At 50.3% G+C, this 18195-nt stretch overlaps 1 protein-coding gene and 1 pseudogene across 20 annotated transcripts in view; both read right to left on the reverse strand.

The window, feature by feature from the left end:
* Positions 1-18195, reverse strand: part of KYAT1 (kynurenine aminotransferase 1) — a 35707-nt gene that overhangs the window by 6565 nt on the left and 10947 nt on the right. For 6 of the 20 annotated variants that reach the window (XM_078329122.1, XM_035259783.3, XM_035259802.3 and 3 more), the window contains 2 exons: positions 2236-2294; positions 1470-1617 (listed from right to left, as the gene is read on the reverse strand). In XM_078329122.1, the coding sequence (XP_078185248.1) occupies positions 1470-1617; positions 2236-2288 (201 nt within the window). In that variant the 5' untranslated portion in view covers positions 2289-2294. Of the gene's footprint in view, positions 1-1469; positions 1618-2235; positions 2295-3571; positions 3656-3868; positions 4108-5053; positions 5268-18195 lie in introns of those variants that run through there. The other 14 variants (XM_035259761.3, XM_078329117.1, XM_035259754.3 and 11 more) reach the window with 7 other exon arrangements.
* LOC144576830 (myosin regulatory light polypeptide 9-like) lies at positions 16167-17387 on the reverse strand (annotated as a pseudogene).

An 18195-nucleotide genomic window follows, 5' to 3' on the forward strand; every position in this document is an offset into this window, starting at 1 on the left:
AAAATTAAAAAAAGAAGAAAAGAAAAAGCAGCAAGAAAAAGACACATACCCAAATGAATTTTTTTCAGCCCAACAAACCCAAGAATAATTTTTTTTTTTTTAAACCAAAGAAGGAACTTTCCAACCAGCTCTGAGACCAGCCTATTGAGTAAACCTTACTGGAGGGCAATTATTTACTTATTTATTTGTGAGACAGGGTCTCATTATGTTGCACTGGCCTCAAACTCCTGGGCTCAAGCGATCTTCCTGCCTCAGCTTCCCGTGTAGCTGGGATTATAGGCACACACTGCTTCTTAACAATACCCACCTATTATATTTATAAATATTTATGGCCTTTCATTCACTAGTTTTACTTCTAGGAATTTATCTTAGAAAAATACATGTATATACAAAGATGTCCACACAGGGATATTCACCATGGCACTGTTCATGACACTGATCGTGGAAGCAGTCCATCAGTGCAGTACTGCTTAATAAATTATGGCACATCTAGGCAACAGAACAGTATGCAGCCATTAAAAAGAATGAGGGCATGGTGGCTCATGCCTGTAATCCCAGCACTTTTTGAGGCCAAGGTGGCAGGATCACTCAAGCCCAGGAGTTTCAGAAGAGCCTGGGCAACATGGTGAAACCCTGTCCCTACAAAAAATAGCCCCCAAAAATGAGCTGGGCATGGTGGCCCACCCCTGTAGTCCCAGCAACTCTGGAGGCTGAGGTGGGTGGATCACATGAGCCCCAGGAAATGGCAAATCATGTGAACCCCAAGAGGTAGAGGCTGCAGTGAGCCAGGATCATGTCATTACACTCTAGCCTAGGTGACAAGATGAGACCCTGCTTCAAAAATAAATAAATAAATAAATAAATATTAGCTGGGCATGGTGACACACACCTGTAGTCCCAGTTACTCGAGAGGCTGAGGTGGGAGGACCACTTGAGCCTGGCAGGGTTGAGGCTGCAGTGGACCATGATGGCGCCACTGCACTCCAGCCTGGATAACAGAGTGAGACACTGTCTCAAAAGAGAAAAAAGAAGAACCATTGTTCTAATCCAAGCCTTGGATTAGATGGATTAGCATTGGATTTAGTATGTGGTCCTTTCCAGAAAAAGTTTGGATTTACAGTATAATCCAATCAGTAGCTCATCTTCCAGGACTTGATTTCAGTGTCACCTCCTCCAGGAAGTCTTCACGCATCTCCCCAGCCCCCTCCCCAGGTTTCATTCCCTCCTTACTCCCACAATATCCCATCCTCCTCCATCACAGCATGTATCAACTGCCTGTCATTACTTGTTTCTTGTCTGCCATCCTCACTAGACCATGAGGCACAGGCTCTGGGACAGAGGACAAGCTCAGTAAACACTGAACTATGGTCAGACAGAATCCCCTGGCTCTGACACCGTGTGGGATTGATGTCCAGAAGGCCCTGCCCCCTTCCTCCCCCAGTGCCTCCAGGAGAGACGGAGAGACTCACAAACGCCTTGGTGTACTGGTTGAGCATGAAGTCTCCGCTCACTGCGTGCTGAAAGGCTTTCATGGCGAAGTCTGGGGGCGGGAAATCAGGGAAGCCCTGGCCTAAGTTCACGACGTCATGATCACTCGCCAGTTTGACAAACTCCACCCTGGGTGACAAATGGAGAATCAGTACAGCTCACCATCCTGACCTGGATTTTGGCCTGTTTAGAAAAACTGGACAACTGGCCAGTTTACAGGCTCATGCCTGTAATCCCAGCACTTTGGGAGGCAAAGGTGGGCAGATCTCTTGAGGTAAGGAGTTCGAGACCAGCCTGGCCAACATGGTGAAACTCTGTCTATATTAAAAATACAAAAATTAGGCCGGGCGTGGTGGCTCAAGCCTGTAATCCCAGCACTTTGGGAGGCCGAGGCGGGTGGATCACGAGGTCAAGAGATCGAGACCATCCTGGTCAACAAGGTGAAACCCCATCTCTACTAAAAATACAAAAAATTAGCTGGGCATGGTGGCGCGTGCCTGTGATCCCAGCTACTCGGGAGGCTGAGGCAGGAGAATTGCCTGAACCCAGGAGGCGGAGGTTGCAGTGAGCCAAGATCGCACCATTGCACTCCAGCCTGGGTAAAAAGAGTGAAACTCTGTCTCCAAAAAAAAAAAAAAAAAAAAATTAGCCAGGTATGGTGGCCATCCCTGAGTTACTGTAAACCCAGGGATGGCCAACCCATGCCCAGGGGGAAACCCACACACCTTCCCAGCCCAGCTGGCTCACCAGGGGTTGTGGTCGATCCCGTCCAGCCTTCGGGCCTGCAGCTGTTTGGCCATGGTGAGCTGGAGACCAACAAGTGCAAGGTCAGAGATGGAATCTGTCTGGGGGCCGAGGCTGCAACTCGAGCATGGGAGGGCCGGCTGCTTTTAGGCCACAGCCCCACCCTGTCTGCTCCCAGGGAGGAGGCAGAGATCAGAGCTTGCAGGAGGTAGGGCAGGTTTCTGCCCCCTCTCAAGCCTGTTACCCTCCAAACCCCAGCCTGGCTCCTCCCCACTCCAGCAGCCCCCACCTCTCCAACCTGCAGGGCCGCCTGGCGCCGACCCAGTGGAGGCTTCCAGCCCTGGCTCCATGTGTCCTGAGATAGAGCCTGACTTGGCCAGGTTAAAGTCTGACTCAGGACGGGCTGAGGGTTAAGAAAGGGGAGCAGGAGGTGGGCGGGGAGGGAAGGTAATGGCAACAGGGACAGCAGCAGCCTCCACTTACAGAGGTCTTGCTAAGTATATCCATTTAATTCCCAGAATGACCTGGCCAGGCCTATCTTATCAATGAGAAAACAGAAGGTGGAAAACAGGCTGGAGGGTGCAGGAGGGGAAGTGATGTGTTCAAGGCCACACAACAAACACTCAGATTTAGGCCTGTTGGACCCAAGGCCAGGTTCTAACTCTGAGGGAGGCGCTAATCCAGTCCTGGGAGGCTCCCAGGGTCCTGGATCCTGGCTCACCCCTCCCCTCCTGGTGTTCCTCCCAGGCCAGCTCCCTCCTCAGCCACGGATGTGCAGAAACTGGCCGGGGTCCAGGTGTGGTGGCTCACACCTGTAATCCCAGCACTTTGGGAGGCTTGGGCAGGCAGATCCCCTGAAATCAGGAGTTCGAGATCAGGCTGGCCAACATGGTGAAACCCTGACTCTACTAAAAATATAAAAATTAGCCGGGCATGGTGGCACCCGCTTGTAATCCCAGCTACTCGGGAGGCTGAGGCAGGAGGATCGCTTGAACTCAGGAGGCAGAGGTTGCAGTGAGCCAAGAACACACCACTGCACTCCAGCCTGGACAACAGAGAGAAACTCAGTCTGGAAAAAAAAAAAAAAACTTAGCTGGGCATTGTGACACACACCTGTAATCCCAGCCACTCAGGAGGCTGAGGCGTGAAAATCACTTGAACCTGGGAGGCGGAGGTTGCAGTGAGCCAAGATCGTGCCACTGCACTCCAACCTGGGTGACAGAGCAAGACTCCACGAAAGAAGGAAAGGAAAGAAGGAAAGGAAAGGAAAAAGGAAAAAGGAAAGGAAAGGAAAAAAGAAACTGGCCAGGCCTCAGAGCCACCAAACTCAGGTCCTAACCTGCCTTGGCCAGGTGACCCTGGATAGGTAATTTGGCTCCTCCAGTCCTCAGAATCCCTTTAGCACCAGAGATGCATGGGCTTTGTTTGTGGTCCCTGAGGAACGGAACGTTCAGTCCCAGATGGCTGGCGGGCTGTGGAGCTGAGCATACATTCTTTCAGCCGCCTGCTGTGGCCAATAGTGAACCCTGGTTCAGGATCTTGCTCAGGCGCTCAGTTCCCACTGCACTCCCAGTGTGTGCCATAATAGTCTCCACCTAACAGATGAGGACACCGAGGCTCAAACAGACTCAGGTACCTGCTCAAGTTCAGAGGAGAAGCTGGCAAGGACCTGGTCAGGGTAGCTGCCACAGCAATCTCAACACCAGGCCCCCCTGTCCTGGAGGGGTCCTGGGGACCATCTGAATAAGGGCCAGGTCTTCCATAGCCCAGGAATCCTTCTGATGAGAGCAGTTTGCAGAGTCAGCCAGTAGGGGCTCAATAAATGTCTTGTAGTCCCAGCTACTTGGGAGGCTGAGGCAGGAGAATCGCTTGAACCTGGGAGGCAGAGGTTGCAGTGAGCCGAGATTATGTCACTGCACTCCAGCCTGGGTGACAGAGTGAGACTCCATCTCAAAAAAAAAAAAGAAAAAAAAGGTGGGCATGCTCACGCCTATAATCCCAACACTTTGGGATGCTGAGGCAAGTGGATCACCCGAGGTCAGGAGTCTGAGACCAGCCTGACCAACATGGTGAAATACACATTAGCCAGGTGTGGTGGCGTGTGCCTGTAATCCCAGTTATTCAGGAGGCTGAGGTAGGAGAATTGCTTGAACCCAGGAAGCAAAGGTTGCAGTGAGCTGAGATCACACCACTGCATTCCAGCCTCGGTGACAGCAAAATTCTGTCTCAAAAAAAACCAAAAAACAAAAGTGAAGCTGAGTCAGGGACAGCAGTGGGGTGTGGGGATCTGGGGGCAGAAGTTGGAGGGAGGGGAGTTTAGGGAGGTTGGGGTTGGGGAAGGAGTAGATGGGCACAGGGGCACAGATTAAGAGGGAGAAGAACAGAAGTAAGTGGAACTGAACGGGCTTAGGAGGGAAGTGGAAATAATCAGGAGACCCAGAAACAGGTGCTCACAGGAGCGCCCTTCACCTGTGTCCCTCAGCACTTGGGCAAATAAGGAAACGGTGCCTGTTCTTGGGCTTATGCATCATGCATTCATTCAGTTGACATTTATTGAGCCCCTACTGTGTACTGGGTCCTGGGCAGGGCACAGGGGGTCATGTGCAGCAGCACCCTACAGCACCCAAGCTGACTATTCAGATGCGGAGATACAAGTTCTAGACTAGAGAAGCAGGGGCAAGGGAGGGGCCATATTCAGACTGCAGTTAGAGAGGGCTCCCTAAAAGAGAAGGCTCATGCACAGCTTTGAAGCCAGGAACGAGCCATCCCCCAGAAGCCCCCAGCCATGCAGGCGGCAGAATATTGGGGTTAGGGCACTTACAGTCTGGTGCAAGCACCGAGTGAGTGAGGCTCCAGCCTTCCTTCCCTGAAGGGGCCCCAGCAGGCGCACAGAGATGGCTGCTGCAGTTCTGAACATGCCTCCCAGAGCCGTGGGGCACTGCAGACTTCTCCTCTAGGGGCAGAGGAGAAGGGAGGAGACAGCCCTGGCCAGAAAATGCCTCCAGGCTCAGGACTTGGGTCCCTCACACACAGCTCTAACGATAACAACAATAATACGGTCATTGCACACCCAGTGCTTTGTTGCACAATTATCTGACTGTCCTTGCAACAACCCTGTTACTCATTCACAATATACACCCCAGCAACCCAAGTGACACTTTCAAAACACAAATCACCTCTAATAAAAAAAAAAATCTAGGAAAGGATCACTGATAGCATATCATTATAGAATATCACCAAGAGCATAACCAAACATGTTCTGACTCTGGAAACACACACACCACCTGCAAATTATCCCTGCTACAAAATTATTCCTGCCCTTAATTAGATCACACCATTGAATTACTAAAGTACAGGGACAGAAGAATATGTTAAATAACACCATGGAGATGCAACCAACAAATTAAAGTAGGGCAACGGCCAGGCACGGTGGCTCATGCCTGTAATCCCAGCACTTTGGGAGTGAGGCAGGCAGATCACAAGGTCAGGAGTTCAAGACCAGCCTGGCCAACATGATGAAACCCTGTCACTACTAAAAATACAAAAATCAGCTGGGTGTGGTGGTGCATGCCTGTAATCCCAGCTACTCAGGAGGCTGAGGCAGGAGAATTGCCTGAACCCAGGAGGCGGAGGTTGCAGTGAGCGGAGATCGTGCCATTGCACTCCAGTCTGGGCAACAGAGTGAGATTCTGTCTCAAAAAAAAAAAAATCAAGCAGGGCAATGTGTCTCACATCATTTTTAATCCCAGCACTTTGAGAGGACAAGGCCGGAGAATCTCTTGAGCCCAGGAGTTTGAGACCAGCCTGGACAACATGGCAAAACCCTGTCTCTACCAAAAATACAAAAATTAGCTGGGTGAGGTGGCATGCACCTGTAGAGCCAGCTACTTGGGAGGCTGAGGCAGAAGAATTGCTTGAGCCCAGGAGGCGGAGGTTTCAGTGAACTGAGATTGCACCACTGCACTCCAGCCTGGGTAACAGAGCAAAACTTTATATCAAAAAACCAAAATAAAAAAATAGGCTGGGCGTGGTGGCTCACGCCTGTAATCCCAGCACTTTGGGAGGCCAAGCCAGGCAGTTCACCTGAGGTCAGGAGTTTGAGACCAGCATGACCAATACAATGAAACCCTGTCTCTACTAAAAACACAAAAATTAGCTGGGCACGGTGGCATGCACCTCTAATCCCAGCTACTCTGAAGGCTGAGACAGGAGAATCACTTGAACCCAGGAGGCGGAGGTTGCAGTGAGCCAAGATCGTGCCATTGCACTCCAGCCTGGGCAACAAGAGTGAAACTCCATCTTGAAATAAAAAAAAGAGAGAGAGAAAGAGAAAGAATGTTTTGGGCCAGGCCCAGTGGCTCATGCATGTAATTCCAGCACTTTGGGAGGCTGAGCTGGATGGATGACTTGAGGTCAGGAGTTTGAGGCCAGACTGGCCAACATGGTGAAATCCTGTCTGTACTAAAAACACAAAAATTAGCTGAACATGGTGGTACATGCCTGTAATCCCAGCTACTCGGGAGGCTGAGACAGGAGAATCACTTGAACCTGGAAGGCTGAGGTTGCAGTGAGCTGAGACTGCACCATTGCACTCCAGCCCGGATGATGAAATGAGACTCTGTCTCAAAAAATAAACCAATCAGCCGGGCTCGGTGGCTCACGCCTGTAATCCCAGAACTTTGGGAGGCCACGGTGGGTAGATCACATGAGGTCAGGGGTTTGAGACCAGCCTGGCCAACATGGTGAAATCCCTCTTTACTAAAAATACAAAAATTCGCTGTGTGTGGTGGCACATGCCTGTAGTCCCAGCTACTTGGGAGGCTGAAAGGAGAACTGCCTGAACACAGGAGGTGGAGGTTTGCAGTGAGCCGAGATCATGCCACTGCATTCCAGCCTGGGCGACAGCAAGACTACATCTCAAAAAAAGTTACTCTTGGTCTGGTACAGTGGTTCATGCCTGCAATCCCAGCACTTGGGAATAATGAAGGGGCTGGATCACTTGAGCCCAGGAACTTGAGACCAACCAAGGCAACATGGCAAAACCCTGTCTGTACCAAAGTACCAAAAAAAAAAAAAAAAAAGACGAACTGTCACTCTTGTTGCCCAGGCTGGAGTGCAATGGTGCGATCTCAGCTCACTGCAAACTCTGCCTCCGGGGTTCAAGTGATTCCCCTTTCTCAGCCTCCCAAGTAGCTGGGACTACAGGCATGTGCCACTATGCCTAGCTAGGTTTGTATTCTACCAAAAGTTGAAAAGCAGCCAGGCATGGTGGCAGATGCCTGTAGTCTCAGCTACTCAGGAGGCTGAGGTGGAAGGATCACCTGAGCCTCAGGAGGTTGAGTTTGCCCTCAGCCATGACCTCACCACTGCACTCCAGTATGGGTGATAGAGCAAGAGCCTGTCTAAAAATGTGCCCCCTTCATGAGTGGGCCTCCACTGGAGGCTTTTTTTTTTTAGAAGGAGTCTTGCTCTTGTCACTCAGGCTGGAGTGCAATGGTGTGATCTCAGCTCACTACAACCTCTGCTGGGGTTCAAGTGATTCTTCTGCCTCAGCCTCCCATGGACTTTTTAATTTTTTTTTTATGAGATAGATCTTGCTCTGTCACCCAGGCCGGAGTGCAGCAGTGCCATCATGACTCTCTGCAGCCTCCCCGACCTGGGCTCAAGCCATCCTCCCACCTCATCCTCCAGAGTAGCTGGGACTAAAGTGTTTGCCACCACGCCTGGCTAATGTTTTTCTTTTTTGTAGAGATAGGATCTTGCTATGTTGCCCAGGCTGGTCTAGCACTCCTGGGCTCAAGTGATCCTCCTACCTTAGCCTCCCAAAGTCCTGGCATTTCAGCGGTGAGCCACCTTCCCCAGCCAGTTTTTAACTCTCAAATTTGTATTAGGGTTCTCTGAAGAGATAGAACCAATATGATGGCTAGACGATTGAGATGAGAGGGGATTTATAGGGAAATTGGCTCATGGAATTAACGGAGGCTGAGAAGTCCCATGACAGACCATCTGTAGGGCTGCAGTAGCGTGGCTCAGCCCAAGTCTGCGAGCCTTAGAACCAGGGAGCCATTGGGGTAATTCTCAGTCTGAGGCTGAAGAGTCTACAGTTTTGATATCCAAAGGGCAGGAGGAGAAGAATGTCCCAGCTCCAGGAGAGAGAGGAAAATCTTTTCCCTGTTTTTGTTTTCTCCAAGTCGTGAACCAATGGCATGGTGCCACCCACATTGAGGGTGGATCTTCCCCACTCAGTCCACCGACTCCCACACCAATCTCCTCCAGAAACACACCACAGGCAAACCTAGGAGTCATGCTTCACCAGTCTCTAGGTATTCCTTGCTGCAGTCCAGCACCACCTAACATGAACCAGGAGCACACATCCACACTGCCAGCCATTCATCAGCTGCAGTTCACGTTTTCCCACCCAGGTACTGATTTGAGGGAAGGTTTCTGCTCTGGCAAATCATAATTCTCTGTATCTACCTATCTTTCTTTTTTTTTTTTTAGACAGAATCTTGCTCTGCTCTGTCGCCAGGTGCCAAGCTGGAGTGTAGTGGCGCAATCTCAGCTCACTGCAATTTCCGCCTCCTGGGTTCAAGCAATTCTCCTGCCTCAGCCTCCTGAGTAGCTGTGACTACAGGTGTGCACCACCATGCCCAGCTAATTTTTGTATCTTTTAGTTAGAGACGGGGTTTCACCATTTTGGCCAGGATGGCCTCAATCTCTTGACCTCGTGATCCGCCCGCCTCGGCCTCCCAAAATGCTGGGATTAGAGGCAGGAGCCACCGTGCTTGGCCTGTATCTACCTTTCAGACTCTCCAGTTTGGGAGCAGCAGATTACCCTGTGACCTCTTCTTCTGATGAATTGAAAAAGAGCTGCTGGTTTTTCAGTTTATTCAGCTTCTCCCAGGCTGGAGAGTGCAATGGTGTGATCTTGGCTCACTGCAACCTCCACCTCCCAGGTTCAAGCAATTATCCTGCCTTAGCCTCCCTAGTAGCTAGGATTACAGGCACCTGCCACACGTCCAGCTTATTTTTTGTATTTTTAGTAGAGACAGGGTTTCACCATGTTGCCCAGGACGGTCTTGAACTCCTAACCTCAGGTGATCCACCCGCCTCGGCCTCCCAAAGTGCTGGGATTACAGGTGTGAGCCACTGCACCTGGCCTTGTTCAGGTTTTTTCTTGTGAGAATGGAATGACAACTTCCAAGTTCCTTACGTGACAGACCAAAAACCAGATGGCCAACAAAACTTACTGAGTCACGTACTTCTGTAACTGTCAGTGTAACGCTCTGACTTTAAAGGAGGAGACCTAAAGGGAAGGGAGTTTCTAGCCTGCCAGTGTTTTTCAGTACACAAATACTCAGGCTCACTCGTACGCATTAGAAAATTCCATGAAGGAGTTAGCTGGTTGTTTGGGTTTTTGGATTTTTTTTTTTCTGTGTGTGTGTGTTTTGAGACAAGGTCTCACTTTGTCACCCAGGCTGGAGTGCAGTGACACAACCATGACTCACTGCAGCCTTAACCTCCCTGAGCTCAGATGATCCTCCCACAGTATCCTCCCAAGTAGCTGGGACCACAGGCATGTGCCACCACACCCAGCTAATTTTTTTCTTTTTTGTAGAGATGGGGTCTCACTATGTTGCCCAGGCTGGCCTAGAATTCCTGGGTTCAAGTGATCCTCCTGCTTCAGTCTCCCAAAGTGCTAGGATTACAGTCGTGAGCCACTGCCTCTGGCCCACACACATTTATAAAGTTTACCATCTTATATGGGCATGGTTTGTGGTTCCCCAAAACAAACACAAAATTAATATCAAAGATCACTGATCACAGATCACCATATCAGATATAATAATAATAAAGTTCAAAATATTGTGGGAATTAACAAAATATGACACACAGACCCTAAGGGAGCATATTCTGTTGGAAAAATGGCACCAGTTGACTTGCTTGATGCAAGGTTCTCACAAAGCTTCAATTTATAAAGACCGAGATACTTGCCAAGCGCAATACAATTGTTTGTTCCAGCAGCCCTAGGAATCCAATACAAGGCAATATGGTTGGGCTACATCTCCACCCAACTCTCATCTTGAACTGTAGTTCTCATAATCCCCACATGTCCTGGGAGGGACCTGGTGAGAGGTAACTGAACCATGGGGTGGTTACCCCCATGCTGCTGTATGCACGATAATGAGTGAGTTCTCACAAGATCTGCTGGTTTTATAAAGAGCTGTCCCCGCTTTGCTCAGCGCTTTTCTCTCAAGCTGCAATGTGAAGAAGGATGTGTTTGCTTTCCCTTTTGCCATGATTGTAAGTTTCCTGATGCCTCCCCAGCCATGAGGAACGGTGAGTCAATTAAACCTCTTTCCTTTATAAACTACCCAGTCTCGGGCAGTTCTTTACAGCAGTGGGAGAACGGTCTAATGCACAAGGGGATGCCAGAGGTTACCCTCCAATTCCTTAGATTTGAGAGTGGTTCCCAGGAGAGGCCTGAAGAATGTACTCTGACCCCTGAAACTAAGTACCTGTGCTTTGAGCAACAAATGGTAGTGTTACCACCATCCCAGGAGGGACATTCCTTGGTGTCACCTTAAGGGAGGGAGTCTGGTGCTTTAAGCTCATGGCACTCAGCTAAAGGGACAAGTGGCCCAAGCCCAGGGCTGGTCATGGGAGGCACCCTGTGCCCTCTGCCTGTTCTATAGAGACCAACTGTCCGCTAGCCAAAATGTAGGGGTTTTGTTGGGATGGGAACCATCCTGGGCCAAAGGGTTCCTTTAGATTAGCCATTTCCTGTCCTGGACCCAACATCCTGCCAGCTCCTCCAGGACTAGAGGAGGAGCTGGATTTCATCCTACCAGGACCCCACTCTGCTGCCTTCCGACCGCTGACTTAAAAACCAATGGTTGCAGGCCGGGCGCGGTGGCTCACGCCTGTAATCCCAGCACTTTGGGAGGCCGAGGCGGGTAAATCACAAGGTCAAGAGATCGAGACCATCCTGGTCAACATGGTGAAACCCTGTCTCTACTAAAAATACAAAAAATTAGCTGGGCACGGTGGCACATGCCTGTAATCCCAGCTACTCAGGAGGCTGAGGCAGAAGAATTGCCTGAACCCAGGAGGCGGAGGTTGCAGTGAGCCAAGATCGCGCCATTGCACTCCAGCCTGGGTAACAAGAGTGAAACTCCATCTCAAAAAAAAAAAAAACAATGGTTGCCTGGTAGGTCAATTCTCTCTGACACTCTCCCCTACATCAGACTCTGTCTATCATATCAATCTTTTTTCCTAACATGACAACATCCTAAGTCCTGCCTTCATCATCTCACCAGATAATGGTGACCAGAGTAGCTCGGACCACAGGTGCGCACCACCATGCCCAGCTAGTTTTTGTATTTTTTGTAGAGATGTGGTTTCACAATGTTGCCCAGGCTTGTCTCAAACTCCTGGGCTCAATGGATCCTCCTGCCGCAGCCTCCCAGTGCTGGGATTATAAATGTGAGCCACCTGGTTGAGAATATCAATAATGCAATCATTTCTAATTTACTAGGACTCACTCTGTCCCAATACTTTTGTCACTGGATCCCTTCAACAGTTCTGTAAAGCAAGTGCTATCCTTACCCTCATTAATAGGTGAGGCAATTCCTATCATGCCAAAATATCAACATTTGTACTGAGCTCCTGCAGGCCTTATAGTAGACTGTACACCTGGTGCCAGCACAGCATAGAAACTCAGGAGAAACAGAGCCCAGCTGCGGCCCTCTTCTCTCCCCTGCCCCAAGCTTGGCCCCTTGCCTTCTCTGGGCACTGCCAGTTCTCAGGAAAGGCAGTGCCCTTTGTGTGCCCAGAGCACTGGCTCCACGGGGGGCAAGGAGCTGGGTGGTACCTGGGCTGGACACGGATATGCTTAAACGGTCTTGCAGCCTTGAGGCTAGTACTGGAAACCAGGAGTGGCTTCCACTGCAGGGGACTGGCAGTGCCCAGGAGTGGCTTCCACTGCAGGGGACTGGCAGTGCACTGGGGGCATGTGTGCCCAGGTAAGACTGGCACAGGAGGGAATGCTATATTGCACCCTCCACGGGGTAGGTCCGTTCTACTATCACACCCACAATCAGGCCCTAAGTAGACACCCACGGAGGAGGGCAGTGAGTGAGAAATAGGGAAAGGATTAGAACACAGGCTTTGATGTCCTTGGCTGCTGTGTGAACTGAGGCAAGCCACTTTACCTCTCTGAACATCAATTTCTCTATGTATGAAACAGATAATAATAATCCATGGAGGCTGGGCATGGTGGCTCACACCTGTAATCCCAGCATTTTGGGAGGCTGAGGTGAGTAGATTGCTTAAGTTCAGGAGTTCAAGACCAGTCAAGGTAACATAACAAGACCCTTTCTCCACAAAAAAAGGAAAAAACCCCAAATATGAGTGTTTGCACCCGAGCGTGTGCACACATCTCCGTTTCTGTGTCTATGAGCTTATGGGTGTGGTGAAGGCAGTTTCCAGGAACTTGGGAGGGAGGGTGGGATGGAGAAGCCCTGGAGGGGTCTGAGCCAAGGGCAGGAAGGGTACAGAGGGCCACGTGGGCTGCCTAAACCCAACAACTTGGCCAGGTTGATTGGAAGCAACCTTGGGGCTTGTGGATGTGTTGTTCCCGAGTTTACCAGCAGGGGGCGCAAGAAGACCACCCACCCACCCACCTCCCCTCCTCGAGGCTTTGGGCTCCCTGGCGCTAGTCACAGGGCAACTTCTCGGCCCTGGGAGGGGACTCCTCACTTCACAGAGGAGGCCCATGGCAGGGAGGGTGCTGGTCCAGGTCCCCACTTAAGGCAGGACCCCTGATCTCCCAGGCACACCTCTCTCCAATGCCCTGCACCTCAACCCTTTTCTAGGAAGCAGGCCTTCTCTAGTCAGACCCTCAACAGCCCTGGCAGTGACCTTTCATTCACTGCACTCCTTCCTGTGCTAGGTGCCCCACGGAGCCCTACAAGTCCCATCACTTAAAAGTGCTTTTCATTTTACAAATCTTGGTAACATACACATATCATAAACATTACCATCTTAACCAGGTATACAGTTTTTAGAATTGTTTTCATCTTGTAAAACTGAAACTCTGACCCATTAAGCAATTACATCCTTTTACTCTCTGACCCATAGCTCAGCCCATTTGCCTTCTCTGATTTTGACTATTTGAAGTCAGCTCCCATCACTTAAAAAAAAATTTTTTTAATCCTCTCTCTTTTTTTTAGGTTCCCATCCTTCCCCCCAACTCCCAACAATTTTATTATTTATTTATTTATTTATTTTTTGAGACGAAGTTTCGCTGTTGTTACCCAGGCTGGAGTGCAATGGCGCGATCTCGGCTCACTGCAACCTCCGCCTTCTGGATTCAAGCAATTCTCCTGCCTCAGCCTCCCGAATAGCTGGGACTACAGGTGTGCACCACCATGCCCAGCTAATTTTTGTATTTTTAGTAGAGACGTGGTTTCACCTTGTTGGCCAGTATGGTCTTGATCTCTTGACCTCATGATCCTCCCGCCTCGGCCTCCCAAAGTGCTGGGATTATAGGTGTGAGCCACCACGCGCAGCCTTGTTTATTTATTTTTAAACAAAGTCTTGATCTGTTACCCAGGCTGGAGTGCAGTGTCGAGATCTCAACTCACTGCAACCTCCACTTCCCAGGTTCAAGTGATTCTTGTGACTCAGCCTCCTGTAGCTGGGACTATAGGCAGGCACCACCATACCCAACTAATTTTTGTATTTTTCATAGAGATGGGGTTTCACTGTGTTGGCCAGGCCTGACCTCATGATCCGCCCACCTGGGCCTCCCAAAGTGCTGGGATTACAAGTGTGAGTCACCACGCCCAGCCCACTTTTAATCCTACAAGAAAGTTTCCTTCGAGAGGCAAAGTGGCCAGGTACAGTGGTTTACCCTGCAAGGGAGGCCAAGGAAGGAGGATCGCTTGAGCCCAGTAGCTCGAGACCAGCCTGGGCAACATAGTGAGACCCTGTCTCTACAAAAAGTTAAAAATTATCTGGGAGTGGTGGTGCACACCTGTAGTCCCAGCTACTCAGGAGGCTGAGGTGGGAGAATTGCTTGAGCCTGGGAGGTTGAGGCTGCAGTGAGCCATGATCGCTGCAGTGAGCCATGATCGCTCCACTGCACTCTAGCCTGAGTGACAGGGCAAGACCATGCCCCTCCCCAACCACCACCCCCAAAAAAGGCTAAGGCACACATCCAAGGCCACAGCTAACAAGTAGCAAAGCCAATATTTGAACTCAGGGCTCAGACTTCAAAGCCTGTACTCTCTGCCACTGTGGGACAAGGGAGGCTCTGTGCAGAGACAAATGGCTCCTCAGGCCAGAGACTCCTACCTTCCAAAAGCCAAAGCAGCACAGACTGGTGGACGCTCAGTGGGAAAGGAGAGAGTCTGGCCCAGCTGCTCACATTTTCTTGATGGGGATACCGATAAGCAAGGACAGGGAACTGACCCACCCAGATTTCCCAGGACCAGGTCAGGGAAGTCTCACAGGGAAGTCCCAGTCCTGACATTTTTCTCATCCTAATAGGCTGGCTCTTCCCATGGGTGTTATGCACCTGGCACAGAGTAGCTGCTCAATAAACCTGTAGAATGAGAATGAATGTCTATTGCTTGCACCAGACTGTAAGCTTTGTTAGAACAAAGATTCTCTTCTGGCTGGGCGCGGTGGCTCACGCTTGTAATCCCAGCACTTTGGGAGGCCGAGGCAGGTGGATCACAAGGTCAAGAGATCGAGACCATCCTGGTAAACACGGTGAAACCCCGTCTCTACTAAAAATACAAAAATTAGCTGGGCATGGTGGCAGGTGCCTACTTGGAAGGCTGAAGTGAGATAATTGCTTGAAAACAGGAGGCGGAGGTTGCAGTGAGCCTAGATCTCACCACTGCACTCCAGCTTGGGCAACAAGATAGAAACTCCATCTAAAGAAAGAAAAGAAAGAGAAAGAAAATAGTCACTGGGCTCAAGCCTGTAATCCCAGCACCTCGTCTGACCTAGCCCACTGATTTTTTTTTCCTTTTTTTCTTTGGTGAGACAGTGTCTCATTCTGTTGCCCAGGCTGGTGTACAGTGGTGCAGTCATGGCTCACTGCAGCCTCAACATCCTCAGTTCAGGTGATTCTCTTACCTCAGTCTCCCAAGTGGATGGAATTTTTTTTTTCTTTGTTTTGAGACAGGGTCTCACTCTGTCACCGAGGATGGAGTGCAGTGGTGTGATCACGGCTCACTATGGCCTTGTTCTCCCAGGGTCAAGACTTCCCGAGTAGCTGGGACTATAGGCACATGCCACAATGCCTGGCTAATTTTTATTTTTATTTTGTAGAGATGGAGGTCTCACTATGTTGCCCAGGCTGGTCTCAAACTTCTGAACTCAAGCAATCTTCAAGCCTTGGCCTCCCAAAGTTCTGGGATTACATGTGTGAGCCACTGTACCCAGCCTGATAACATTCTTGATATATATATTTTTTTAATTGTACTTTAAGTTCTGGGGGTACATGTACAGATTTTTTTTTTTTTTCAGTGCTCAGCCCTGTATTGGAGATTCTGCCTCCTTTGGGGCAGATGTCCATGCTGCCTGCGACTCCTGAGCATGCTCCCATGGCGGGTGGCGTGCTCTGGGTGGGTGTGCAGCAGTGGCCTGTCAGGGTGTAGGGATAGGGTCTTGGTGAACTTCTGTTTGTGTGGGGATGCTCCTGAAGTGGTGTTGATCCCAGGACTCAGGGCCCCTTCCTCCTCGGGGAGCAGCCCAGGAACGGGGCCTTTCCTCGGTGCCTCCGGGTCCTACCCTCCAACCCATGTTCCCAGAAGGTGGTCTTTCCTTGGAGGGGTCAGAGACTCCAGCCCAGGGCTCTGGGGTCATGGTGGGAACACCTGCCTCAGCCCAGCACATGCTTCTCCTGGCCTGTTTCCTCCATGGGAGCTGGGACCCTAGCCCCTCAAAGGGGGGGATCCCTGAGCGAGGGTCATGGGCAAGGAGCTGGTATGGATGAGTGTGTGTGGGGAGGGGTGACTGGCAGGGGCTGGGGTGTCAGGAGGCTGGGTGGACTAATCGTCTTTGTCCTGGGCACCATGTTTGATGATGCGGGTGAACTCCACATGGTTGAAGTTGCCTTTCTTGTCAGTGGGTGCCTCCCGGTACATCTCGTCCATTTCCTCATCTATGAAGCGATCACCCATGGTGGTCAGCAGCTCCAGGAGGTGGTCCTCATGGATGAAACCTGAGGCTTATTCGGCGAAGCGGGCAAAGGCATTGCAGATCACGTCCTCGGGGTCTGTGCCATTGAGCTTCTCCCCAAACATGGTGAGGAACATGGTGAAGTTGATGGGCCCTGGGGCCTCGATCATCATGCCCTCCAGGTATTCGTCTGTAGGGTTCTTCCCCAGCGAGGCCAGCATGTCGTGCAGGTCCTCCTTGTCACTGAAGCCATCACGGTTCTGGTTGATCATGTTGAAAGCCTCCTTAGCTGGGCGCGGTGGCTCATGCCTGTAATCCCAGCACTTTGGGAGGCTGAGGCGGGTGGATCACGAGATCAAGAGATGGAGACCATCCTGGTCAACATGGTGAAACCCCGTCTCTTTTTGTATTTTTGTATTTTGTAAAAATACAAAAAAAAAAAATTAGCTGGGCGTGGTGGCGCATGCCTATAATCCCAGCTACTCAGGAGGCTGAGGCAGGAGAATTGCCTGAACCCAGGAGGCGGAGGTTGCGGTGAGCTGAGATCGCACCATTGCACTCCAGCCTGGGTAACAAGAGCAAAACTCCGTCTCAAAAAAAAAAAAAGCCTCCTTAAACTCCTGGATTTGGGACTGATCAGACATTGCGAAGACATTGGATGTGGCCCACTGTGGCCGCTTCTTGGTGGTCTTGGCTTTGGCCCGCTTGCTGGACACCTTGGCTTCAGGTGGGTGGGGCTTCCCTGGTCCCTGGTACAGAGAAGGTGCTCGGGCTCGCTGGATCACATGTGCAGATCTTGCAGGACTGTTGCATAGGTACACACATGCCATGGTGGTTTGCTGTCTCCATCTCCCCGTCACCTACATCAGGCATTTCTCCCAATGTTAATCCTCCCCAACCTCTCCATCCCCTTGCTGCCCCTGCCCTAGCTCCCCACCCCTCAACAAGCCCCAGTTTGTGATGTTCTCTTCCCTGTGCCTATGTGTTCTCATTGTTCAACACCTGCCTATGAGTAAGAACATGCAGTGTTTGGTTTTCTGCTCTTGTGTCAGTTTGCTAAGAATGATGGTTTCCAGATTCATCCACATCGCTAATGTTCTTTTTTTTTTTTTTTTTTCTTTTTGAGACAGCATCTCACCCTGTTGCCCAGGCTGGAGTGAAGTGCCACGATCTTGGCTCACTGCAACCTCTGCCTCCTGGGTTCAAGTGATTCTCCTGCTTCAGCCTCCTGAGTAGCTGGGATTACAGGCATTCACCACCACACACAGCTAATTTTTGTATTTTTAGTAGAGACAGGGTTTTGCCATGTTGGCCAGGCTGGTCTCAAACTACTGACATCAGGTGATCTGCCTGCCTCAGCCTCCCAAAGTGCTGGAATTACAGGCGTGAGCCACTGTGCCTGTCTGATAATGTTCTTTGATACACAAAACTTTTTAATTTTTATGAAGTCCAGATATAGAATTACCTTGCAACCTAGCAATTTCCCTCCTAGGTATACACCCAAAAGAACTGAAAGCATCTCCACACAGAAACACGAATGTTTATATCAACAGTCAAAAGGTGAAAAAAATCTGAACTGTCCATCAATGGATGAATGGATAAATTGTGACATATCTATACAATGGAATATTATTCAGCCACAAAAGGGAATGAAACATGTACCGATACATGCTGTAACTTAGATGAACCTCAATATATATATTAAGTGAGGCCGGGTGACATGGCCTGTAATCCCAGCACGTCAGAAGGCTGAAATGGGAGGAT

This window comes from Callithrix jacchus, chromosome 1 (assembly GCF_049354715.1).
Source record: "Callithrix jacchus isolate 240 chromosome 1, calJac240_pri, whole genome shotgun sequence".
NCBI lineage: Eukaryota > Metazoa > Chordata > Mammalia > Primates > Cebidae > Callithrix > Callithrix jacchus.